Below are 26,983 nucleotides of genomic sequence, written 5' to 3'. Positions count from 1 at the left end.
CATTTTTCCATATATGGGAGTCTTCCTTCTCCTCCTAGACTGTTCATTATGTCGTAAATCAAGGATAGGGAGCCTTTTTTCATAGGATCTCTCATGCATATTCTCTCATACATAGTTAGGTCTGGGAGAGTTCGCGGTATTTTGAGTGAGTCGAAGAAGTGGTAGACTTGATTGATTCTATAATTCTCTAATGGGGGAGGATTGAATTTAGCTTTAAATTGGCTTATGGTGAACAGCTTCGCATTCTCTATCAGGTGATGCAGATTTGTGATTTCGTTCATTTTCCACCATTGAAAATGCATCAGGTCTTTACTTGGGGGGAATCTTTCATTTGGTATTATAGGTAGTAGTATAGATGGATTTACTGATAGTATATATTTATATCTAGATTCCTTCCAGATGCGCATTGAGTAATATGTGAGAGGGCTCCTGTCCAGAAGCTTCTCCTTCATTGGGCCATTGGACCAAATCAATTCTGAAAATGTATATGGGGCTATTTTCGTGGCCTCTAGTCTGACCCAGAGAGGTGCTTTTGCTCCTCCCATGGTTTCGGCCCATTGTGCTATTCTAGCTGCTATGTAATATTTCTTTAGATTGGGGATCGAAAGACCCCCCTGTTTTTTATGGAGGTACATGACACTATTTTTTATTCTTGCTCGTTATTGGTCCATATAAATCTAAAAATGAGCTTCTGAAAGTTGTTTAATACCTCAGATGGGATAGGGATGGGTAAAGTTCGGAATAGGTATAGTATTCGGGGCAAGAAGTTCATTTTCACCGCATGTATCCTTCCCACCCAGGAGAGCATTGGGTCGTCCCACTTTATTAGCTCAGCCGATAGTTTTTTATCAGGGGTGGGTAGTTCCACTTGTATAGTGTGGATAAGGATGTGGATAGATTAATTCCCAGGTATGGGATATAATGTGGTTGTTGCTGAAAGCCGAAGTTAAGGTCTATTAGTTTTGTCATAGAGGGTGATATTTTTATATAGGCTATGTCACTTTTGTCTGCGTTAACTCTTAGTCCTGTCAATGTCGCCCATTAAAGCTGGATTTTATACAATGCTCGTCTATAGCGATATTATCCATCATCAGTTTGTAGGAGATAGCTATGTACAGCTTTTAAGAACGGTAGAAATCAGTGGTAAAAACAGAGACAATTCAGTAAAATCGTCCTGATTACGTGCCGGTGTGCAAACAACATTTTGACACGATTACAATCTCGATTTTATCAGACCAGAACGTGCCTGATAATTCAGGTACGGAAAAAGTATAGTGCGATTACACTTTAGACCGCGTAACGATTCGCAGCGTTAAAACATGTTGTCTCAGCGGGTGTATGGAGATCCTGCGGTCTACGTGAGACATTATTTGACGCAAAGTGGAGGAGGAAAAATAGACAGGTTTCATGGAGACGAGTATATGATTGGCACAGGGATTGGCGGCATCTTCAAGTCGCTCTTCCGAAGGGCCTTGCCTCTTTTCAGAAAAGGTCTAGAATTAGTAAAGCCTCATGTAAAGACGGCTGTCAAAAATATCGCTACAGATGCGGTCACTTCTGTTTCGTCAGCTGTTTTGGACAGACTTAATCCGCCACGCCGAGAACAACGCGGCTCAGGCCTAGTTTCTGTTGTAAAAAATCCCGGTAAAAGAAAAAGACGAATCGTAGCGCGATTTCACCCGCTCCTCATGAATAAGACTCCTTCACGCAAAAGACAACATCGTCAGAAACCCACTAGACGCGCAGCAGACGACATCTTTTAATTCTCTAACATCGCGTTCATACACAACGGTTCGGTAGAGTGCACCAAATCTGAATTGGATATTTTCACCATACCGCCCACGCAGACGAGTATTGAAAAATCTTTATTTGTTGAAGTCCTGCCTATCGCAGCCCTCACTGACAACACTCCGTTGGAATTCTTCATATCGGGTAGCGGCGAATATTACTACGACCTAAATAACACCCTCCTGCACTTAACCTGTCGTATAGTTAAACAAGATAACACACCCATCCCCGATGGTGCTCGTGTGGGCTTTATTAATTATCCTGTAGCCAGGCTTTTTAATCAAGTGGACATCACATTGGGGGATCGACTAATCTCACAATCCGATAATCTTTATAGCTATAGAGCATTCATCGAAACAATTTTAAATTATAGTACTCAAACGCTTGCATCCCAATTTACCGCCGGTCTGTTTTACAAGGATTCGGCAGGTCACCACCATGAAAGGACACTCGATGGCCCAAATTTAGGCTTCGCTAAAAGAGCTGCCGCAACACAGCGCTCTAAAACTGTGGAGCTTCTGGGGCCTATCTATGGCGAGATATTTAATCAGCCGAAGCTTATCTTGAATGGTCTGGATTTAAAGATAAAACTGACAAGGAATAAAGACTTTTTCTGCTTGATGTCCGCAGACCCTGATGGTTTTAAAGTTCAAATCCTTCATGCTTCAATATTCATCAAGAGAGTACAAGTATCCTCAGCCGTCCGCATAGGGCACAGCCAAGCACCTCTAGCGACCTCTGCTAAATATACTTTGGATCGGTCTACCTTAAAAGTCTATAGTATAGCAATAGGAAATAAAATAACCAACCATGAAAATTTGTTCCTGGGCCAGATCCCTAAAACTGTGATATTAGCCTTGTGGACAATGAAGCCTTTAGCGGTAGCTTCCCAAAAAATCCTCTCTGTTTTCACCATTATTCCGTAAACCACGCGGCCTTGTATCTGGATGGTCAACAGATTCTGGCCAGGCCTTTTCAACCTGATTTTGAGGCTGAATTAGCTATTAGGGAATATATGGCTCTCGTCCATATCTCCGGAAAGCAGAGAGCGGACAGCTCGATTTCGATTGACAGGAATGAGTTCGTTAGCGGATACACATTTTTTGCATTTGACCTGTCGCCGGACATGGTGCCCGGTATGCACTTCTCGCTCGTTAAAACTGGGAACCTGCGAGCGGAAGTATGATTCCCAGTCCCGACCCCTCACATGGTTAACATGCTTGTATATGCTTCAAGTCCCGCTATTCTGGAAATAAATCACAGAAGAGAAGTTCTGTATGATTACAATTAAGTTATGAACACTCTTCAACTTACGAATCTCCTTAAATCCGATCCTTATACTTCGCAAATTTTTGCTGGCATATACCCGAGTGACTTCCTACCCCAATTCAATGCGGATAAAAGACCAGCGGCTTATATAATTAATACTGATGATTCATCACAACGAGGGAGACACTGGGTGTTAATTGTACTATGTGACTCGGAGAGAGCGGTCTTTTTTGATAATTATGACTAGCTCCGGATAGTCCCATTTTTCCTGTGACTTTTATAGAGTTTTTAAAAAGAAACTGCGAGAGGTACCTATATCAGGATAACCAAATTCAGGATACTGACAGTGTATTTTGTGGTCATTACTGCGTGTTTGTATTATATTACATAGCCCGCGGATTATCTTATGAGCGTATTTTACATTTCTTTACACCAGATTTTTTTAAAAATGATGATTTTGTAAAACATTTTAGAAAAATAACTTTTGTGATAGCCAATACCGGTGTCAAATCCCCTGTGCTTTTAATATGATCTGTGCATCGTTATATAATAGTTAGATACATGAAGTATAATAGATAGAGAGATAGATACATGTGTTAGCTGTTAACAAAGTAGTCTTTGATTCTAACTGTGTAATAATAGACACCTTTATTCATCACTATGCTGACATCCTTGCAGAGCTGGAACTAATTAGCTACTGGTTGTAAACAGCGTAACTAATTCAAGCCATGTCCCATTCATCGAGACACACACACCCCCTACGAGGTGTATACACATAAGACGACTTGAATAGTATATAACATCAAGTCAGACTATAAATATAATAAGTCCACTGATTGGGGGATGACTTGAATGGTACATAACATCAAGTCAGGCTATACATATAATAAGGCCCTTGATTATCATGACACACACTGTATTCTAAAGTGTGTCTCGTGATACGTCACAGGCCTGGAATGCGGAAGGGGGCCCCCTGATACACGTCATACCCCTGGAATGCGGAAGGGGGGTCCACCACCCACCAGATGGCGGCCAGGTGGTGCGCCGAAGGGGGGGGTCAAAGGTCATGGGAAGGGGGCGTGGCACCTGTCACTTTCCAAAAGTGGGCGGCTTGACATAAGGTATGGACGCTTACTACTTCTGATGAACACACCTTCCTTCTATATTGCTTCCGAGAGGCTTGGAAACTTGGTGACCAACTATTTGAATCATTCTCCATCTCTTGGAAGTGATTTCACAAATTGCTTCATCAATCCCAATTTTATATGGAGTGGTGGTAGAAGAACTTAATGTGGAGGTAACAAAGTTTCTCGGAGGTCTTTTTTTTTGACTGACTGTGAGCACCCTCGGCTGCAAGCTCTTCTTGATCCAGTGATTTTGTCGGTCTCGACTGTCCCATAGCCACAGAAAACAAGGGTATTTGGTATATCCAGCTTGTTGCCCGAGCAGCATGCACAAGACCTTTAAATCCCAACACACTGGCCAACCGTGGTCTTCATATTTAAGTTTACGAAGAACCAATTCCAGGTTCTCATAGGTTTCCTTCAAGTGTACAGATTGACCTGCAGGGATGGAAGCGTAAAAACCGCCATTGTGTTAAGTTGAAAGTTATCTTAAATGCACTGATGTGAATTAATTCATACTAATTTTGACTTTCAATTTAGTTTAAAAGCCTAAGATAAAAAAAAATTGCTAAATTTGAAGAGAATTTTGCATTTTGTGGTAAATCTTGACGTCTAGGATTTTTTCACATTTTTTGCCCTGTTTTCAGCGCACCAAAATACATGGAAATTAGTTGAAAACAATCAAACAGCTTTTTTAGTTGCAGATTTGTATAATCGGTTGGGTCCGCCCGGCATTGTTTGGGTCCCGTATGTGCCAGATCGGCAGCTCCAACATTTTTGGTGTTCGGCTTCAAAGTCAGTGCCAAATAATGAGAAAGAACTGGAATTACAGCCGCGCGTGTGACTGGAGCCGTACAGCTAACAACCATTTTTTGCCTTTAAAACTGCTGGAGACGTTTTGTAAAACATGGATTTTTGCTAAAAGGGCTGATGTGTGAAAATGGAAATAACTCTAAAGTAGTAGTCAATTATATAAAATAACTGGTTGCAGCAACAGATAATACATTTTCTGCAAGGATGCAATTAAAAATAATTTGGTAAATCAAAACATAAAAACAGATTTCTCTTCCCAGTGGGATTTAGCTACCTTTATATAAGAACGGGCCAAAGGACATGGTCCTCCTGATCAATAGGATCTAGCTTCCGCTATATAAGAATGCTAGCTCTAGTGGGCCAAAGGACCCGCTCCCCCTGATTAGTAGAGTCTAGCTTCCTTTATATGGGAATGCTAGCCTCACTATGCCAAGGGACCCGGTTCTCTCAACCGGTAGGGTCTAGCTTTCTCTATATAAGAATGCTAACTATAGTCGGCCAAAGGACCTGGTCCCTCCAACCGGTAGGGTCTAGCTTCCTCTATATAAGTTTGCTATCTATAGTGGGCCAAAGGACCCGGTCCCCGACTGGTAGGGTCTAGCTTCCTCTATATAAGAATGCTAGCCTCACTGAACCAAGGGACCAGGTCTTTTGTTTGGTACAGTCTAGTTTCCTCTATATAAGAATGCTAAAGCCTAGTGGACTTAAGGACCCAGTCTTTCTGGGTAGTAGAGTCTAGTGACCCCTGATATGTTTTTATATAGTTCTCCCCTCAGCCGTCCTTCTTCTTGAGTATTGACCACCCCATTCCACATCTACAAAAACAGTTTGTAACCGACAGCATTCAGTTTATATTGAACGATAATAATTTGAACAATTGCCAATCAAATGATGGAAAAATACCTCTACAGCGCCATCTATTGAATGGCAGCATTCCTTCAATTCAAAGTGACCTTATAAAAAAAAATGTCTACAATGATTGGGATTTTTAAACCAAGCCAGAAACCATCCATCTATGGGGTGTTTGCCCCTCATCAGTATGCAACAGATCTCTGGCTTAGTCTGTGAGGGCCTCTGACGTGGGTCAGAGGCGGTGTCGGGTCTGGAGAGCACCCAAAGAGTGTGTGGGGACACCTAGGGGGTGAGTGGATTTGGGGATGATATAGTCTCTCCCGAAGGAGAGCACCCAGAAGGGATGTGGGGCACCTGATGAGGGGCAAACCCCCCGAAACAGTCTGTTTATGCATGGTTTCTGGTTTTATAATCGCAATCATTGTAGACTTTTTTTTATAAAGTCACTTTGAATTGAAGGAATGCTGTTATCCAATAGATGGCGCCGTGGAGGTATTTTTCCATTTTTCTGATTTGTATAATTTCCCAGAGGAGCATTGCTTTATAAGTTTCCTTACTTAGCTTTTAAGTGTCGCCACACGCCTTCCAGGTGCTCTCCTTGGGGAAAGACTATACCATTCCCTGATTCACTCACCCCCTAGGTGTCCCCACACACTTTTTGGGTGCTCTCCTTAAGGAGGCACAACACTGCTTTTGACCCTCAATCGAATGAGAAACAGACAAAAGGCACTGCAATGGGTACGTGCTTCTTGCCCAGTTCCACAAACCCCTATGTGGGAGAGTTTGTAAGGAAACACATATCATCCCAGCACCATTGGTCACATAGGAATTTATATAGACGCTACATTCACAGGTCTTTTTACATTTTACTCCGTACCTTAATACTAATGACTGGAATCCTACATTTACCGGCCAAGACTCTGATCTAGTGACTATTTAGTGTGAGTCACGAAGAAGGGAGAATTATTACCAAAACATTTTTTTAAGCGGACAGTAACCACCTGTTACACTACAAAAGGGTCCATATCCAAAAATGAAAAATTCCCATCCCCTCTGTGCAATCCTATTGCTTAAGATGCAATTGTACAAAAGACGAGGATTTCCACAATCAAATTCCCATCATCCTAGGAATAAATGGAGCCGATGAAGTTTCCTGACAGCGGAACAAGTGAGGCCGGGTGAGCCGTCGTTCTTTATGCTTGTGGGGAAAACATTGAATTTATGGTTTTGATTTTTTACTTTCTTTCACGTTTTACAGAGAGGTTTTGTGAATAAAACCAGCATTTCCACACTTGGTGCATTATTACTTTGTCATGCTGGTGTAATCTATATAGAATGTTATCCTTTACCGCAGATTCTGATTGCAGCGATACAATAAATAGTAACAAAACATAGAAACATAGTAAATCCACGGAGTTCAGCCTATTACCCCAATATTGATCTACAGGAAGGGAAATATACCCAATGAGGTAAAATCCATTTTTCCTTATTTTAAAAGGAAAAAAATTCCTTACGACTCCAAATCTGGCAGCTAGATCAGGGATCCCGGGATCAGGACCCCTCTGAAGCAAACTAGTGACTATAACCGCTAATCTTGTTGCACTCAAGACAGGTAACCAGGCCCCTCTTGTAGTCTTCTAGTGAGCATCATCACATCATCAGGGAGATAGTTCCATCGTCTCACGGCTCTTAAAGTAAAGAACCCCTTCTATGCTGTGTAGAAACCTATTCTCTCTAGATGTACTTAGAATTCACGCCTAACGAAACCCGGGCACAAAACTCTATAATCCAGTAAGTCTCACGTGGCAGAAGGTTCCTGTGCCAATCACCTCCCCAGGAGGAAAATTAACCCTGCAATGGCTGTAATGTACAAGGAACACATTTTGCCTGAATGAAATCACAACATTTCATAGAAAACCATTCAATATGTCTTCAAAGGGTTAATCCTCCCTCTCAGTGAGGTGATTGGCACAGAAAACCTTTCCTACGTGAGTCTAACTGGATTACGGAGATGTGCGCCCGGGTTCTGTTAGGCTTGAAGTCTAAGTAGGATCTCATGTATTCCTGTTGGCAGTATCTACCGGATCTGTAAATGTTTGCACCCTGATATGGGCTATTATGTCGCAGCAGATTTCCCAAGTTGTCACTTATGTATAAAACTCTTGGCTCTCCTGAAATCTGGTGTGTTCAGAGCTCATCTGAGTGTGAAACATGTAGGGGGTTTGTTTTATTGGGCTGTGCGCCCCACGTTGTATAGTCCTGTATAAGTAAAGTCTGATATGTTACACTGAAGTTGTAGAACCTTTCCCATGTGATCACAGCTGTATATTACTGTGTGCGACTCTTCCTAGTATATGACCCTATAGTGATGAGATGGAGGGGAGACGCCCTTGCTGGGCTCAGTGGTGGAATACGGTTCTTATGGTTATCATCCATCAAAGAGTCATTCTCAAAACCAAAAAATATCCTAACAAACTCCACAAAGTCCGGGATCGGCAGTGATTCTCCCCTGACTACTTATACACATAATGGGTACCAGCTCTCCCTCATCTCCATCAGTTCTGAGGAAACATCATCTAAAGGAAGAAGAAAGATCGGCCCAAATACAAACATGTAAGTTATACAAGTAAACTTTTATGAACAGTTAGAAACAAGTTTAGAGACGCAGTTATATGTATCAGTGTGAAATATTCTATGTACACGGCTGATATAAAGGTGGGATATCTGGATACTGTTTGTTTCTGGATAGCAGATGTTTATCGGTAATTACATACATTTCTTATTCATCACTTACTGCTCTAAATTGCTTCCCTTTTCTTGTGTATGACATGTCACTTTACTTTTAATACCTTTTTTGTATGGTTTGACAAAACAGGTTTAAAAAAATGTCTTCTCTCCGGTGTGAACTTTTTGATGTCGCAGTAAGTGTGATTTGCAAGTAAAACATTTCCCACATTCTGAACAACAAAACGGCTTCTCTCCGGTGTGAGTTCTCTGATGTTTAACAAGATGTGATTTTACTGCAAAACATTTCCCACATTCTGAACATACAAACGGCTTCTCTCCTGTGTGAGTTCTCTGATGTTTAACAAGCAGCGATTTCACTGTAAAACATTTCCCACATTCTGAACATACAAATGGCTTCTCTCCTGTGTGAGTTCTCTGATGATCAACAAGGACAGATTTTACTGTAAAACATTTTCCACATTCTGAACAGCAAAATGGCTTCTCTCCGGTGTGAATTTTCTGATGACCAATAAGGTTAGATTTTGCTGCAAAACATTTCCCACATTCTGAACAAGAAAATGGCTTTTCTCCTGTGTGAGTTCTCTGATGTTTAACAAGATGTGATTTCACTGCAAAACATTTCCCACATTCTGAACAAGAAAACGGCTTCTCTCCTGTGTGAATTCTCTGATGTTTAACAAGGTCTGATTTCCCTACAAAACATTTCCCACATTCTGAACAAGAAAATGGCTTTTCTCCTGTGTGAGTTCTCTGATGTTTAACAAGGTCTGATTTCCCTACAAAACATTTCCCACATTCTGAACAAGAAAATGGCTTTTCTCCGGTGTGAGTTCTCTGATGTTTAACAAGATGTGATTTCACTGCAAAACATTTCCCACATTCTGAACAAGAAAATGGCTTTTCTCCTGTGTGAATTTTCTGATGACCAATAAGGCTAGATTTCTCTGCAAAACATTTCCCACATTCTGAACATACAAACGGCTGCTCTCCTGTGTGAGTTCTCTGATGTCTAACAAAATGTGATTTCCGTGCAAAACATTTCCCACATTCTGAACATACAAACGACTTCACTCCTGTGTGAGTTCTCTGATGATCAACAAGGACAGATTTTACTGTAAAACATTTTCCACATTCTGAACAAGAAAATGGCTTCTCTCCTGTGTGAATTCTCTGGTGTTTAACAAGGGCCCGTTTCTCTACAAAACATTTCCGACATACTGAACAGCAAAATGGCTTCTCTCCTGTGTGAATTCTTTGATGTTTAACAAGGTCTGATTTCGCTACAAAACATTTCCCACATTCTGGACAAGAAAATGGCTTTTCTCCTGTGTGAAATCTTTGGTGTCCAACAAGGAGTGATTTCACTGCAAAACATTTACCACATTCTGAACATACAAATGGCTTCTCTCCTGTGTGAATTCTTTGATGTTTAACAAGGTCTGATTTCGCTACAAAACATTTCCCACATTCTGGACACGAAAATGGCTTTTCTCCTGTGTGAATTTTCTGATGACCAATAAGGTTAGATTTCGCTGCAAAACATTTCCCACATACTGAACATGAAAAAGTCTTCTCTCCTGTGTGACTAATCTGATGTGCAACAAGGAGTGATTTCACTGTAAAACGTTTTCCACATTCTAAACAAGAAAATGGCTTATCTCCGGTGTGAATTCTCTGATGTCGAACAAACAGTGATTTCTCTGTAAAAAATTTCCCACATTCTGGACATACAAACGGCTTCGCTCCTGTGTGAATTCTCTGATGTTTAACAAGGTGTGATTTCTGTGTAAAAGATTTCCCACATTCTGAACATGAATATGGCTTCACTCCTGTGTGAATTCTCTGATGTGTAACAAGATGTGATTTCACTGCAAAACATTTCCCACATTCTGAACATACAAACGGCTTCTCTCCTGTGTGACTGCTCTGATGTTTAACAAGGTCTGATTTCTGTGTAAAACATTTCCCACATTCTGAACATGAATATGGCTTCTCCTTTCTGTCAGCTCTTTGATGTTTTCTCCTTCTGTGACATTTATTCTGCTTATCAGTCTGTGATGAATCAGAAGATGGGACCTGTATAAGAGGATCAGATGATGGGTCTTTGCTGTGAAGGGCTGAGGGGATATCTGGGATAATGGCAGGTTCTTCATATATATCTTGAGTGATACCATAATCCTCTACTTTACGATCTGCAGATATCAGACGTCCTTCTGAGCTCCCGGTACCGTCAGCTGCCAAGAATAAAGTTTTTATTTTTTCATATTATACATCTTAAAAATGATCCTGACAGAGCAAGTGAGTGAGGATCATTCACTTATAGAAGTCACTTGGTTTGCAGCTCACTTAAAAACCAAGTGATTGTCAGTGCAGAAAACATCAATAAAAACTACAGATGTGAATCGGGACTTACAAGTAACTAATTCTGGTTTTCATCAATAACATGGGGGATCTGAAAAAGGGTCGTGAAGAGTAATTTACAGCACAGTCCTCCACAATCCCCTGGTTCCTGTCTTTGGTACATCTCAGAGCCTAAGCTACAGAAATAGTATATTCCATAGAGATGGAGTTCGGCCATTTCTGCACCAACATTTCTCTTTTTCCATAAAAAACTCATATAAAATCTCCCATGAAGCCGTATGTCAGTAACACACGGTGTACAGCAAATATAGAACTGCTCATTTATAAGACAGCTTGGTACATACAGTAATTCTATATTCTGTCACCTCAGACCAGGACTAGGCCGGGGCAGGGAGGCATTCTGAGTATTGCTTTGGGTCCCCATCATAGGCGTAGCGTCAGGGGGTGGTGGGGTCCTCATGGCGACCCTGCCCCTGCGCTCAGGGGGCCCCGAGGCCGCCCTCTGCAGTACCAACATGCACATTTAGTGCATTAATTGCTGGCCGTTCTGACTGCAGCAAAATTCTCATCATGCGGCAGCCGGAACGGCCAGCGTGAGAGGAAGGCTCGGCAGAGCAGGGAGGAGGAGGGAAGTACTCACATGGGCCGGCAGGGGGGGATGGAGGAAGTCACATGGGATGGCAGGGGAGAAGGGAAGAAGTCACATGGGGAGGCAGAGCACAGTGATCATGTGCTGCCCCGTGCTACCTGCTGAATGGGAAGCTTCTGAGTTGCTTGCTTGCTGCTGCTGTCACATGAAGGAGAAGAGGACCGGGCCCTGGGGTAAGTGCATATGTGTCTGTCTGTCTGTCTGTCTCCCTCCTTTATCTATATACTATCTATCAATCTATCTATCTGCTATATATCTATATGCTGTCTATCTATATACCATTTATCTATCTGCTATCTATATACTATCTATCGCATATCTATATACTATCTATCTATCTGCTATCTATATACTATCTATATCCCATATCTATCTATCTATTGATATACTATTTATCTACTATCTATCTATCTATATATATATACACTATCTATCGATATACTATCTATCTATCTGCTATCTATATACTATCTACTATCTATATACTATCTATCTGCTATCTATATACTATCTATCCCCTATCTATATACTATCTATCCCATATCTATCTATCTATCTATATACTATCTATCTATCTATATACTATCTATCTATCCCATATCTATCTATATACTATCTATCTATCTATCCCATATCTATCTATATACTATCTATATATTCATCCATCTATCTATATACTATCTATCTGCTATCTATATACTATCTATCTCATATGAGATAGATAGCATATAGATAGATTAATAGATAGTATATAGATAGATAGTGTATAGATAGATGGATGAATAGATAGATGGTATATAGATAGCAGATAAATAGATAGTGTATAAATAAATATGAGATAGATAGTGTATAGATAGATATGAGATAGATAATGTATAGCTAGATAGTGTAAAGATATAGTATATAGATAGATAGTGTATAGATAGTAGATAGATAGTAGATAGATAGATATGAGATAGATAGATAGTATATAGATAGATGAATGATTAGATAGATAGTATATAGATAGCAGATAGTATATAGATAGATATGGGATACATAGATAGTATATAGATAGATATGGGATACATAGATAGTATATAGATAGATATGGGATAGATAGCTAGTATATAGATAGCAGATAGATAGCTAGTATATAGATAGCAGATAGCTAGTATATAGATAGATATGGGATAGATAGCTAGTATATAGATAGATAGATAGACAGTGTATAGATGGATAGTGTATAGATAGATATGAGATAGATAGATAGTGTATAGATAGATGGATAAATAGATAGTATATAGATAGCAGATAGATAATATATAGATAGATTTGGGATAGATAGATAGTATATAGATAGATATAGGATAGATAGTATATAGATAGATAGCAGATAGATAGATAGTTTATAGATAGATAGACACGTGTTCAGAAAACGCAGCTTGAAATCGTGGCATTTTTACCAGGATTTCAAGCAGCGTTTTTGAACACAGGTTACAGCGTCCGACGGCGCTTTTTAATGCACCCCATCGTTGTGAGGAGGTGTGTTAAAAACCACGACAACACAAAAATAGAACAGACAGCTCTCGAAACACTGTGTTCGAGCACAGGTTTAAGTAAGCTCATTAAAGTCTGTGGGAGTGTTGTACCGCGGTTAGTACGGCGCTCAGGACACTGCGCTAATAGCGGTAAAAAGCGGTGTGCGAGAGTGGCCTGCAGGGCTTCATACAAATGTTCATGTGCAGGAAATGCGTCATGTTTGGAAAAATTACGCCAAGGGGGAGATCATGTTTGCAGCACGATATGGGTATGGGTATGGGGGAGTGTGGGGTGGAGGCCCAAGGGGGGGCCCGAGCTGAACTTTTGCACCCGGGCCCCTGAGCCCTTAGGTACGCCCCTGGTTCCCATGGGTTCTTTGTACGCCCCTGCTTCTACTTGCAGTCTATACACTTTATAGTCCCCTGTTATACTGCAAGCTCTGCTTCATAGACCTGCAGTCGGGCTGGGACACATCTGTAAAGTGTGCCCTTAATAAGCTTGGCTCAGCTGCTGTATTTACGTACTAAGCTTGGTTCTGCTAATGCATCTATGTATATCACCAAGCTTGGTTCTGGTGCTGTAATTATGTTATGGCCTTGATTCTGATGCCTGTTAAATAGATAAACAAGGATGCAAGGACACATTGTGGCTGGTCACACACAAGCAGACCGTGCCCACCGACTGCGGCCAGTCGCCATACAATTATGCCAGTATTTTGTGTAGCCAACTGCACTGTCTGTTTCCACCCTTAAAGTGTGTTCACACACGGCAGATTGTGCTGCAGGTCCACACCAAAATCTGCATGACAATCCACACTACACAGTGTCGGTTATGGCACAGATCCGCAGCAGATGTCCTCCTTTCCTCCTTGGAAGGGTATTACGGTGAGATCACACACTGCGGGATTGTATAATCTACAGTACAATGTAAGGGAGTGGGATTCTAAGAAACCGCATTCACTCCCAGCTGAGAGATAAGATGTGACACCTGAAATATGATTTATCTGGTCAGCCATATTCAGATGGCTGAGTGCGAGTTGTGCCTGAGAACTCGCATTGGACATCATATGGACACATACGGACTGTGTGCTGCCCCATGCTGGCAGGCAGTAGGCATTGCATGTCCGATTCTGGTCCGGGAATCAAACCAGAATAGGACAGTTTTTTATGTGAATCACGTAAATGAAAAAGCTTACGTTAACCCCTTAGTGATAAAACCTGTTTGCGTCTTAGTGACGGAACAAATTTGCAAAATCTGACATGTGTCACTTTAACATAGAATAACTCAATAAAGGTTTTGCATATCCAAGGGATTCTGACATTGTTTTTTGCCACATATTATACTTCATTTAGGTGGTACAAGCAGACCGCTAGCATTTGTGTATATTCATTAAAAGCAGCATTTGTCATTTTTTTCCCATTTTCAATTGCAATATTTTTTTTTCAGCAAGCATAAAATGCTCCCTGGTAGCTTTACATCTCTCCATATTACCGAGGAGATGACCAGCCGGCCCATGTGCATCAGTCATCAGACTAAAGATCACTTGTTCCCATAGCAGCGATTCTTGGTGTAAAACAAAAAGTAACCCAGCAGTGATTGACCTGCCTACCGATCAGCGCTTGTTACATCAGATCAGAGTTGGTCAGTGTAAAGGGACCCTTAGTACCGGAGCTGGAAAACCATTTCTCCCCCATCAGTATAGATATCATATAATGAATAGTAGTTCCCGCTCACATAGGTGTGTTTCATGTCCGTGCTGTAAATGCCCATCATGTGTTATCACCTATAACGGTATCACGTGTCAGCCATATTTATTTTGTACAATTTTTTAAAAGGGGAGGGAAAAACAAAAATAAAAGGAAAAAAAAGGGGGCTGCATTGCTAAGGGGTTAATAATGTGCAGTTATCGGAGCTGAAGCATTACTGGGGAGGGGGTTACCACCGAGAGATGATGTGCAAATAATGCTGGTAAATCACTAAATGTAGCAGAAAAACATAACTTTATTAATATGTTCTATAGAGTAAAATACAAGCACTAAATGAGGGTAATAATATCAAAAACTATTTTAAAAAACCTAGACGTACCATCTGGGGGCAACCCCCTTCCCCACTGAGTAACATAACTAACTATCATATACTCACCTCTCCCCCCTCCCACTGTGTCCCACCATGGTGCTATGTCCCCCCCTCCAGTCTCAGTTTACAGCTGCAGTCCCGCCCGGTTTATGGGACATCACAGGGATTCATCTTTATGTGAAACTGTACAAAGGCTTTCCTGACACCCAGATAGGTGATATCCACGACACCACTCTCATCCACTACTTCTGTGAAGGGGAATGCATTGTGGCTTGCAGTTTGCCCCCCGCCCCGACAATTACAAATAGTCCAAACTAGCCGGGCTTCATGTAATTGTAGGGTCACAGCAAACTGCGATACAACCGTACTGACCGCCATTACATCCCAATGAGAAGAGTATTGTGGTCAGAGTCACCATGTAGCCACAGCCGTACTGGTGACTCCTTCACCAATTTAGAGGGGTTCTACGAATTACCAATATGAAACTAAGAGAACAATAAAGGCAGAAAATGATATTTTATTGGCCACCATTGCTCACAAGTCCCACCAAGCAGGATTCCCACACTGTAGATACAACCTAGCAGCTCTTACCAGTGATGGCAGAAGCCTCCTTCTCCAGTCCTGCGCAGGAAGAGCTGGTGGTGATAGTTTGGGGTCGGGGGCAGCATGGGCCAAGGCACCTCTCCAGCCCTGCACCGCCGCCGGCTACTGTAGCAGTAGGGCTGGTGGAGCAGAGATCTTCTGTAGCCACATTCTCTTACTGATGCACGACACAGCAGCCATCCGCCATGTAGTCGCTGACTAGCGTCACTGTATGACCGGGATGCTTACATATCAGCGATTAGTAAATGTGTATTGGTGATATGTAGGCCTTCTGATTATACACTGACTTTAATCAACAACTGTGTAGTGAGTGGCTCTACTAATCCAACTAGCACAGTGTCCTGCCTGGCTCACACTCCTCTTCCTGCCTACAAGCACCAGGGGCACATGCCCCACATCACCCATCCCCAGCTATGATCCTGCTAAATACATCCATTACCTGGTGATGGGAGCGGCTGGCGGGTCTCCATCATGGCCTCCTTGTACAGATCCTTGTGTCCTTCTAAATACTCCCAATCCTCCATGGAGAAAAAGACAGCGACATCCTGACACCTTATAGGAACCTGACAACACAATATACAGTCATTACCCAGAAGCCTCCAGTGCTGTTACCGTATAATGTCCCAGCATTCCCTGCAACGTCACCTCTCCAGTCAGCAGCTCAATCATCTTGTTGGCGAGTTCTAGAATCTCCGGTACATTGATGTTCTCATGTTTTAGGGTGTGAGGTGGGGGCCCCATGATTGGGCTCAGGGGTCTTCCCCATCCATCACACACAGGGGCCCAACAGCCATTGCTAGAGGTCTTCCTCACTATAGTGTAATCCTGTGTATGGGGAGACATTAATAAATATCACTACAGACAATTCCAGAGTCCATCACCTCCCCAGTGACATCATCTGTTATTACCATAGATAAGTATGATGTAATGTGACATCATCAGAATCTCTCCCCTCTCCAGTGACATCATCTGTTATAACCATAGATAAGAATGATGTAATGTGACATCATCAGAATCTCTCCCCTCTCCAGTGACATCATCTGTTATAACCATAGATAAGAATGATGTAGTGTGACATCATCAGAGTCTCTCACCTCCCCAGTCAGCTGGACGAGTATCTCTAGGGTGAGGTTGAATACACTCTCCGCCATCTTGTTTCTGTTCTTCTCCATCTTTGATGAATCAGTCCTGTAGGGACCTGAATGGAAACAATATGAACTGATGTAAAAACCACAAAAACCAACATCTCCAAGTTCAGCTGCTTTTTACAGGGTTTTCTCTGAAGCGCTGCAGTGTTTTAGCGCACAATATATATATATCTGCAATGTACATGCGTGTTGGGATGTATGTGTGACATCGGGCAGCAGAATCCTCCGGACAGCCTCCCTTTAACCCCTTCCTGCAGCCATTTCTCATCCCCACCGCCCAACGACAATTGCTATTATATCTGCTAATAAAGCTGGATGAGCGCCGGTATTGTGAGGGACAAGTAGGATTTTTAATAGCAGCATTTAATGTGGGAGAACCTTAGAAATACTTTATTAGGAATTTATTTAACCCTTTCCAATCCACTGTCTGACGTCTAAAGACATTCTGATTGAAGGCTGCACAGCCCTGATGTCGGAAGACATCCGGCAGGGTATTCTTACTGTAGATTACTGGCCGCTCTGTTGTCGAGGGCGTCTCCAGCATGTCACATACTGCAGTACTGGCTCTAGCCATCAGAGGGTGCCATTGTATAATGGTAGAAAGAGAAAATCCCCTAGGAAACCCTGAATCCAAAATTGGATTGCAAAGGGTTAATAGGAAATTTTATAAAAACATTTGCTGGAATCCTTTAACCCCTTAGTGCTATAGGTAGTACACGTACGTCCTGCAGCGTCGGGGTATGTATGAACGCGCGGCGATCTCCCTCCATACAGCGCGAGCTCCGGCTGTTTACTGCGGCTGATACCAACTCCGATAAGCTGTCAATTCTGATAGCGCCATTTAAATGATATGAGATCGCAGGGAGCCGTGCAGGTGTCATGGCAGCCGGGGGCCCTCTGTAATGCCCCGGGGCTGTCCTGGCAGAATGCCTATCAAGCCATGCCCGTGGCTCCTCCAGAAAAGGAGTGAGAAGATCAGCCCATTCCCATCTAATTACTTCTCTGTACTAATTACTTACTGACTCCACGACCTAAACGTTTACCAGCGTCCGGATCGCGGCATCCAATAATCCGCACAAACCTCAGTAAAGTTTACACCGCCCTATCCCATCTGGGCCCAATCTGTAGCAGAAAGTAGGCCGACCGCTTCTCTAACGAAACCCGTTACACGCTGCTGTCACAGAGATAACAAATGTCACTAGCGAGGAACGGCTAATACATTCCTGATGACAGATGGAAAACATCCTGAAGGTCATACAAATGGCCACCAAAATAACCTGCAGGGGGCGCCCACCAGCCTCACCCTACCCTGCAAATGATTGCATCTTCTACATCCTGGTGGTCAGAGGGATCTGGTCCTTCAGCCACTAGGACGTACTATTCTTATACAGAGGAGTCTACATCCTGGTGGTCAGAGGGATCTGGTCCCTCAGCCACTAGGACTTACTATTCTTATACAGAGTAGTCTACATCCTGCTGGTCAGAGGGATGTGGTCCTTCAGCCACTAGGACTTACTATTCTTATACAGAGGAGTCTACATCCTGGTGGTCAGAGGGATCTGGTCCTTCAGCCACTAGGACTTACTATTCTTATACAGAGGATAAGGTACTGGGCAGACCCCGTTGACCATAATGAGTTCTGGATGGCAGTTTCTTAGATAAGTAGCACTGTGTGGTATAGAGACTTCAGGCTGTCAGACATTGTTGTGTCAGGCCTTGGGCCTATCTCAGCTTCCATGTTATGGTTGTGATTTGTCAGGCCCTGGAAAAGCTGGATGAATTCAATGTTCTAATCTCCCCTCCTCTCCTTTGTATCTGGCAAGCCTTTGATTTACAGGAGGACAGGAAACCCTTTGTCCCACCTGCTACTGACAAGGAGATGCTAAATAGGCCCCTGCTGGCATGGATTGGCACCTTGGATGGTTCATGCAGACATCCTGGTGCCCAGTTTTCCATCAGAAGGAAATCATGTAATAAATGATATTTGGGCGTATGAAGGTCTTAGCCAGATATGAATTATATTTTCAGAATCGGCCTGACCAGCCGAACAAAACACATCTACAGTCATTGAGGTCCAAGGCTCAGAGCACCCAGAACTGCATATCTGGGGAAATATGGATGTCAACCCATCCGTGTGTGGGGTCAAACCATATGTAAAATCAGGACTAAGAATATGCCACGCCCAAAATCACGTTTGGGGGCTTTCCCGCTGAGATATGACCGAAAACGGGGAATTATGATTTTCCACCAGGAACAGAGGACTCCACCCCAACCCTCCAGTGACATCAGAGGGGGCGGGGTAAGGAGTGTTCTGAGGGTCCTTTTATAATGTGGGACCCTACAGACCCCAAATTGTCAGATCCTACAGATACGCCTCGGTGTAAGGCGTCCCATTCACTCCAGTGACTCTGCATGTATTGGAACATTGGACCAATATCCAAATCCGATATCTTTCTTTTATTTTCCCCAGTTTATTTTAAAAATCTGTCTTGTGTATTCTACTGTATTTCCTTATGTCCCGTGAACAACCTTTTTATATTTTTGTACAAATCAGATATATTGCACTGCTAGGGCTTTTCTAGATTAAATCTGCAATTTAAAAGTCAGCCTTGTCCGTTTTACAACAAACCATAACGGTGAAGATTGTGTTCATAATTCGGCTTCCAGTTTACCGATGCCAAAGCTGGTGGTGGCAGCGTTACTTGTAGGAGTATTGTAGAGCTCTGGAGTGCGTTAGAACGGATCAGGTGGATGATTTGAGCCTTTGCTTCGCATGCATGTAGAAGACCGGATAAGCTGTGTATAAATCAGCCTGCATTTTAAAGACTTTAAGCTTGCATTACTGCTAGAATGATCGAGGACAGAGGCGGGACCGATAGGTATTGTCCCTTTTGCTCTCTCCTCCTGTTCACTACATGACACACAGCATTGTGTGAAAAACATGAGCGGCTAAAAAGCTTGTAAAATAAATAAAACGCATGAGGTTTGTGGCCTGTAAACTTCAAGAGATTCTGTCATTATAAAAAAAAAAAATTTAAAAAAAAGATTCTTTACTTACCAGATCTTCACCTCAATGATCTTCTCCTGGCTCCTCCAGTCTCCCGGGTCATGTCACCTCCGGCCGGCCGGATCCTCTTCTTCCTGTGACGTAGCACACATTGCCAGCATTCTGCTTCCTGCGGGTCAGTGTACCCAGTCACTGGTGACATAGAGTTCACTGCCTAGCAGGGAATGCTGAACCCTCGGCAGCCTGCTTTAGCACGACTGCGGATGTGTAATGTCTCGCCGCTAGTGTATCATATACTATACTGTATGAAACACTAACGACGAGATATCGCGAATGTGCACTAAAGCAGGCTGCAGAGGATTCAGCATTCCCTGCTACGCAGTGAAACCTACTTCACTCATAGCATTCACTGCCCTGTAGGAAGTGGATTGCAGCTAACAGATGCTCCAAAACAGGAAGTAGAGGATTCAGCAGGTGGAGATGATGTGAATGGGGGGACTAAAGGAGCCAGGGGATCGGTGAGGAGAGTATGAGGTAAGAAGACTGCCTGGGGAGGAATAGGTAAGTAATGATTTTTTTTCCTAATGAGAAAACCCCTTTAAATGGAGCAACCAGCGTCAAGAGGTCTAGGGGCGCATGGAGAGAACATTGTTCTTCCTCTTTACAAGGCACTGGTGAGACCAAACATGGGATATTGTGGACAGTTTTGATCTTAGTCCTGTCCTGGGTGGGAGGGGCCGGAAGTGATGTCACACCCCCTGGAAGTGAGCACATAGGAGGAAGTGACTTCAGGATGAGGGCGGGGCTCCCCACATTTGCTGCAGAGTCACACCATGTGGGATTTTCAACATTGCAGGGGGGAGCGCTGACAGCAGGAAGCCTGCACAGGAGGTGAGGGGGGAGCACTGACAGCAGGAGGTCTGCACAGGAGGTGAGGGGAAGCGCTGACAGCAGGAGGTGAGGGGGGAGCGCTGACAGCAGGAAGCCTGCAGAGAGGGTGAGGGGGAGCGCTGACAGCAGGAAGCATGCAGAGGAGGTGAGGGAGGAGCACTGAGAGCAGGAAGCCTGTAGAGGAGGTGAGGGGGGAGCGCTGAGAGCAGGAAGCCCGCAGAGGAGGTGAGGGGGGAGCGCTGAGAGCAGGAAGCATGCAGAGGGGGTGAGGACACATATGGACTGTGTGCTGCCCCATGCTGGCAGGCTGTAGTCATTGCATGTCCGATTCTGGTCCGGGCATCAAACCAGAATAAGACAGTTTTTTTATGTGAATCACGTAAATGAAAAAGCTTATGTTAACCCCTTAGTGATGAAACCTGTTTGCGCCTTAGTGATGGAGCGAATTTGCAAAATCTGACATGTGTCACTTTAACATAGAATAACTCAATAAAGGTTTTGCATACCCAAGGGATTCTGACATTGTTTTTATGCCACATAATATACTTTACAAGCATACCACTAGAATTTGTGTATATTTATTAATGGCGCCATTTGTCATTTTTTTCCCATTTTCAATTGCAATATTTTTTTTCCAGCAAGCATAAAATGCTCCCTGGTAGCTTTACATCTCTCCATATTACCGAGGAGATGACCAGCCGGCCCATGTGCATCAGCGGTCAGACTAAAGATCATTTGTTCCCATAGCAGCGATTCTTGGTGTAAAACAGAGTAATCCAGCAGTGACTGACCTGCCTACCGATCAGCGCTTGTTACATCAGATCAGAGTTGGTCAGTGTAAAAGGACCCTTAGTACCGGAGCTGGAAAACCATTTCTCCCCCATCAGTATAGACATCATATAATGAATAGTAGTTCCCGCTCACATAGGTGTGTTTCATGTCTGTGCTGTAAATGCCCATCATGTGTTATCACCTATAACGGTATCATGTCATCCATATGTAGTTTGTACAATTTTTTTAAAAGGGGAGGAAAAAACAAAAATAAAAGGAAAAAAAAGGGGGGGCTGCATTGCTAAGGGGTTAATGATGTGCAGTTATCGGAGCTGAAGCATTACTGGGGAGGGGGTTACCACCGAGAGATGAGGTGCAAATAATGCTGGTAAATCACTAAATGTAGCAGTAAAACATAACTTTATTAATATGTTCTATAGAGTAAAATGCAAGCACTAAATGAGGCTAATAATACCAAAAACTATATAATAAACACCTAGATGTACCATCTGAGGGCAACCCCCTTCCCCACTGAGTAACATAACCAACTGTCATATACTCACCTCTCCCCCCTCCCGCTGTGTCCCACCACGGTGCTATGTCCCCCCCCTCCAGTCTCAGTTTACAGCTGCAGTCCCGCCCGGTTTGTGGGACGTCAGCCAATAAGAGCTCAGAGATTCATCTTTATATGAAACTGTACAAAAGGCTTTCCTGACCCCCAGATAGGTGATATCCACAACACCACTTTCATCCACTACTTCTGAGAAGGGGAATGCATTGTGGCTTGCAGTTTGCCACCCCCCCCCCCCCCCCCGCCCCGACAAGTAGTCCAAACTAGCCAGGCTTCATGTAATTGTAGGGTCACAGCAAACTGCGATACAACCGTACTGACCGCCATTACATCCCAATGAGAAGAGTATTGTGGCCGGAGTCTCCATGTAGCCATAGCCGTACTGGTGACACCTTCCCCAATTTAAAGGGGTTCTACAAATTACCAATATGAAACTAAGAGAACAATAAAGGCAGACAACAATATTTTATTGGCCACCATCGCTCACAAGTCCCACCAAGCAGGACTCCCACTCTGTAGATACAACCAAACAGGCTCTTACCAGTGATGGCAGATGCCTCCTTCTCCAGTCCAGCGGTGGAAGAGCAGGTGGTGATAGTTTGGGGTCGGGGGCAGCATGGGCCAAGGCACCTCTCCAGCCCTGCACCGCCGCCGCCTACTGTAGCAGTAGGGCTGGTGGAGCAGAGATCTTCTGTAGACATATTCTCCTGCTACTGTTTGATACAGCAGCCATCCGCCATGTAGTCGCTCACTAGAGTCACTGTATGACCAGGATGTAGAGATGAGCGAACGTACTCGTCCGAGCTTGATACTCGTTCGAGTATTACCGTGTTCGAGATGCTCGTTACACGTAACGAGTACCACGCGATGTTCGAGTTACTTTCACTTTCATCTCTGAGACGTTAGCGAGCTTTTCTGGCCAATAGAAAGACGGAAGGCATTACAACTTCCCCCTGCGACGTTCAAGCCCTATACCACCCCCCTGCAGTGAGTGGCTGGCGAGATCAGGTGTCACCCGAGTATATAAATCGGCCCCTCCCGCGGCTCGCCACAGATGCGTTCTGACATTGTTCAGGGAAAGTGCTGTCTTGCTGGAGTTGCTATAGGGAGAGTGTTAGGAGTTATTTTAGGCTTCAAGAACCCCAACGGTCCTTCTTAGGGCCACATCTGACCGTGTGCAGTACTATTGAGGCTGCTTTTTGCAGTGTTGCACTTTTTTTTTTTTTGTATATCGGCCGTGAAGAGCATTGTGTCCAGAGCATTGCGTCCTGCAGTAATTTTACATAGTCCAGGGCCAGTAGTGGTGACGCAGGGACAGTGAAAGACATATACAGTCTATATAGGCAGTGGGCTTTTCCAAAAAAATTTGGGAAAAAAAACTATTTGGGCTGCCTGTGACCGTCCTCAGTGTACTGCGTCTCTGCTGGGGGCAGTTGTCCTAATTCATACGGAGCCAGCTAAGTGTTACAGCAGGCTTGCGCAAAATTCTTTCCTGGCACTGCGTTGCCTCTTACATCACCGCTGTATTCCTGTCCAGAGTGAAACAGTCTGCAGTAATTTTACATAGTCCAGGGCCAGTAGTGGTGAGGCAGGGACAGTGAAAGACATATACAGTCTATATAGGCAGTGGGCTTTTCCAAAAAAATTTGGGAAAAAAAAATCTATTTGGGCTGCCTGTGACCGTCCTCAGTGTACTGCGTCTCTGCTGGGGGTTGCTGTCCTAATTCATACACAGCCAGCTAAGTGTTACAGCAGGCTTGCGCAAAATTCTTTCCTGCCTCTGTGTTGCCTGTTACATCACCGCTGTATTCCTGTCCAGAGTGAACCAGTCTGCAGTAATTTTACATAGTCCAGGGCCAGTAGTGGTGACGCAGGGACAGTGAAAGACATATACAGTCTATATAGGCAGTGGGCTTTTCCAAAAAAATTTGGGAAAAAAAATCTATTTGGGCTGCCTGTGACCGTCCTCAGTGTACTGCGTCTCTGCTCGGGGTAGCTGTCCTAATTCATACGCAGCCAGCTAAGTGTTACAGCAGGCTTGCGCAAAATTCTTTCCTGGCTCTGTGTTGCCTGTTACATCACCGCTGTATTCCTGTCCAGAGTGAACCAGTCTGCAGTAATTTTACATAGTCCAGGGCCAGTAGTGGTGAGGCAGGGACAGTGAAAGACATATACAGTCTATATAGGCAGTGGGCTTTTCCAAAAAAATTTGGGAAAAAAAATCTATTTGGGCTGCCTGTGACCGTGCTCAGTGTATTGCGTCTCTGCTGGGGGTTGTTGTCCTAATTCATACGCAGCCAGCTAAGTGTTACAGCAGGCTTGCGCAAAATTCTTTCCTGGCTCTGCGTTGCCTCTTACATCACCGCTGTATTCCTGTCCAGAGTGAAACAGTCTGCAGTAATTTTACATAGTCCAGGGCCAGTAGTGGTGACGCAGGGACAGTGAAAGACATATACAGTCTATATAGGCAGTGGGCTTTTCCAAAAAAATTTGGGAAAAAAAATCTATTTGGGCTGCCTGTGACCGTCCTCAGTGTACTGCGTCTCTGCTGGGGGTAGCTGTCCTAATTCATACGCAGCCAGCTAAGTGTTACAGCAGGCTTGCGCAAAATTCTTTCCTGGCTCTGTGTTGCCTGTTACATCACCGCTGTATTCCTGTCCAGAGTGAACCAGTCTGCAGTAATTTTACATAGTCCAGGGCCAGTAGTGGTGAGGCAGGGACAGTGAAAGACATATACAGTCTATATAGGCAGTGGGCTTTTCCAAAAAAAATTTGGGAAAAAAAATCTATTTGGGCTGCCTGGACCGTCCTCAGTGTACTGCGTCTCTGCTGGGGGTTGTTGTCCTAATTCATACGCAGCCAGCTAAGTGTTACAGCAGGCTTGCGCAAAATTCTTTCCTGGCTCTGCGTTGCCTCTTACATCACCGCTGTATTCCTGTCCAGAGTGCAACAGTCTGCAGTAATTTTACATAGTCCAGGGCCAGTAGTGGTGACGCAGGGACAGTGAAAGACATATACAGTCTATATAGGCAGTGGGCTTTTCCAAAAAGATTTGGGAAAAAAAATCTATTTGGGCTGCCTGTGACCGTCCTCAGTGTACTGCGTCTCTGCTGGGGGCAGTTGTCCTAATTCATACGCAGCCAGCTAAGTGTTACAGCAGGCTTGCGCAAAATTCTTTCCTGGCTCTGCGTTGCCTCTTACATCACCGCTGTATTCCTGTCCAGAGTGAAACAGTCTGCAGTAATTTTACATAGTCCAGGGCCAGTAGTGGTGACGCAGGGACAGTGAAAGACATATACAGTCTATATAGGCAGTGGGCTTTTCCAAAAAAATTTGGGAAAAAAAATCTATTTGGGCTGCCTGTGACCGTCCTCAGTGTACTGCGTCTCTGCTGGGGGTAGCTGTCCTAATTCATACGCAGCCAGCTAAGTGTTACAGCAGGCTTGCGCAAAATTCTTTCCTGGCTCTGTGTTGCCTGTTACATCACCGCTGTATTCCTGTCCAGAGTGAACCAGTCTGCAGTAATTTTACATAGTCCAGGGCCAGTAGTGGTGAGGCAGGGACAGTGAAAGACATATACAGTCTATATAGGCAGTGGGCTTTTCCAAAAAAATTTGGGAAAAAAAATCTATTTGGGCTGCCTGTGACCGTCCTCAGTGTACTGCGTCTCTGCTCGGGGCAGTTGTCCTAATTCATACGCAGCCAGCTAAGTGTTACAGCAGGCTTGCGCAAAATTCTTTCCTGGCTCTGCGTTGCCTCTTACATCACCGCTGTATTCCTGTCCAGAGTGAACCAGTCTGCAGTAATTTTACATAGTCCAGGGCCAGTAGTGGTGAGGCAGGGACAGTGAAAGACATATACAGTCTACATAGGCAGTGGGCTTTTCCAAAAAAAATTGGGAAAAAAAACTATTTGGGCTGCCTGTGACCGTCCTCAGTGTACTGCGTCTCTGCTGGGGGCAGTTGTCCTAATTCATACGCAGCCAGCTAAGTGTTACAGCAGGCTTGCGCAAAATTCTTTCCTGGCTCTGCGTTGCCTCTTACATCACCGCTGTATTCCTGTCCAGAGTGAACCAGTCTGCAGTAATTTTACATAGTCCAGGGCCAGTAGTGGTGAGGCAGGGACAGTGAAAGACATATACAGTCTACATAGGCAGTGGGCTTTTCCAAAAAAAATTGGGAAAAAAAACTATTTGGGCTGCCTGTGACCGTCCTCAGTGTACTGCGTCTCTGCTGGGGGTAGCTGTCCTAATTCATACGCAGCCAGCTAAGTGTTACAGCAGGCTTGCGCAAAATTCTTTCCTGGCTCTGTGTTGCCTGTTACATCACCGCTGTATTCCTGTCCAGAGTGAACCAGTCTGCAGTAATTTTACATAGTCCAGGGCCAGTAGTGGTGAGGCAGGGACAGTGAAAGACATATACAGTCTATATAGGCAGTGGGCTTTTCCAAAAAAAATTTGGGAAAAAAAATCTATTTGGGCTGCCTGTGACCGTCCTCAGTGTACTGCGTCTCTGCTGGGGGTTGTTGTCCTAATTCATACGCAGCCAGCTAAGTGTTACAGCAGGCTTGCGCAAAATTCTTTCCTGGCTCTGCGTTGCCTCTTACATCACCGCTGTATTCCTGTCCAGAGTGCAACAGTCTGCAGTAATTTTACATAGTCCAGGGCCAGTAGTGGTGACGCAGGGACAGTGAAAGACATATACAGTCTATATAGGCAGTGGGCTTTTCCAAAAAGATTTGGGAAAAAAAATCTATTTGGGCTGCCTGTGACCGTCCTCAGTGTACTGCGTC

At 43.8% G+C, this 26,983-nt stretch overlaps 1 protein-coding gene across 2 annotated transcripts in view; it reads right to left on the bottom strand.

The window, feature by feature from the left end:
* Positions 1-8,460: 8,460 nt before the first annotated feature.
* LOC136628986 (zinc finger protein 420-like) overlaps positions 8,461-26,983 on the bottom strand; it is a 457,969-nt gene continuing 439,446 nt past the window's right edge. The window contains exons 1-4 of one of the 2 annotated variants that reach the window (XM_066605072.1): positions 16,899-17,066; positions 16,450-16,629; positions 16,244-16,367; positions 8,461-10,828 (exon numbers count right to left, since the gene is read on the bottom strand). In XM_066605072.1, the coding sequence (XP_066461169.1) occupies positions 8,724-10,828; positions 16,244-16,367; positions 16,450-16,629; positions 16,899-16,976 (2,487 nt within the window). In that variant the 5' untranslated portion in view covers positions 16,977-17,066 and the 3' untranslated portion in view covers positions 8,461-8,723. Of the gene's footprint in view, positions 10,829-16,243; positions 16,368-16,449; positions 16,630-16,898; positions 17,067-26,983 lie in introns of those variants that run through there. The other variant, XM_066605071.1, reaches the window with a different exon arrangement.

This window comes from Eleutherodactylus coqui, chromosome 5 (genome assembly GCF_035609145.1).
Source record: "Eleutherodactylus coqui strain aEleCoq1 chromosome 5, aEleCoq1.hap1, whole genome shotgun sequence".
Classification (NCBI taxonomy): Eukaryota; Metazoa; Chordata; class Amphibia; order Anura; family Eleutherodactylidae; genus Eleutherodactylus; species Eleutherodactylus coqui.
Note: the sequence above shows the minus strand (reverse complement) of the source record. Positions and strands in the feature narration are given on the sequence as shown.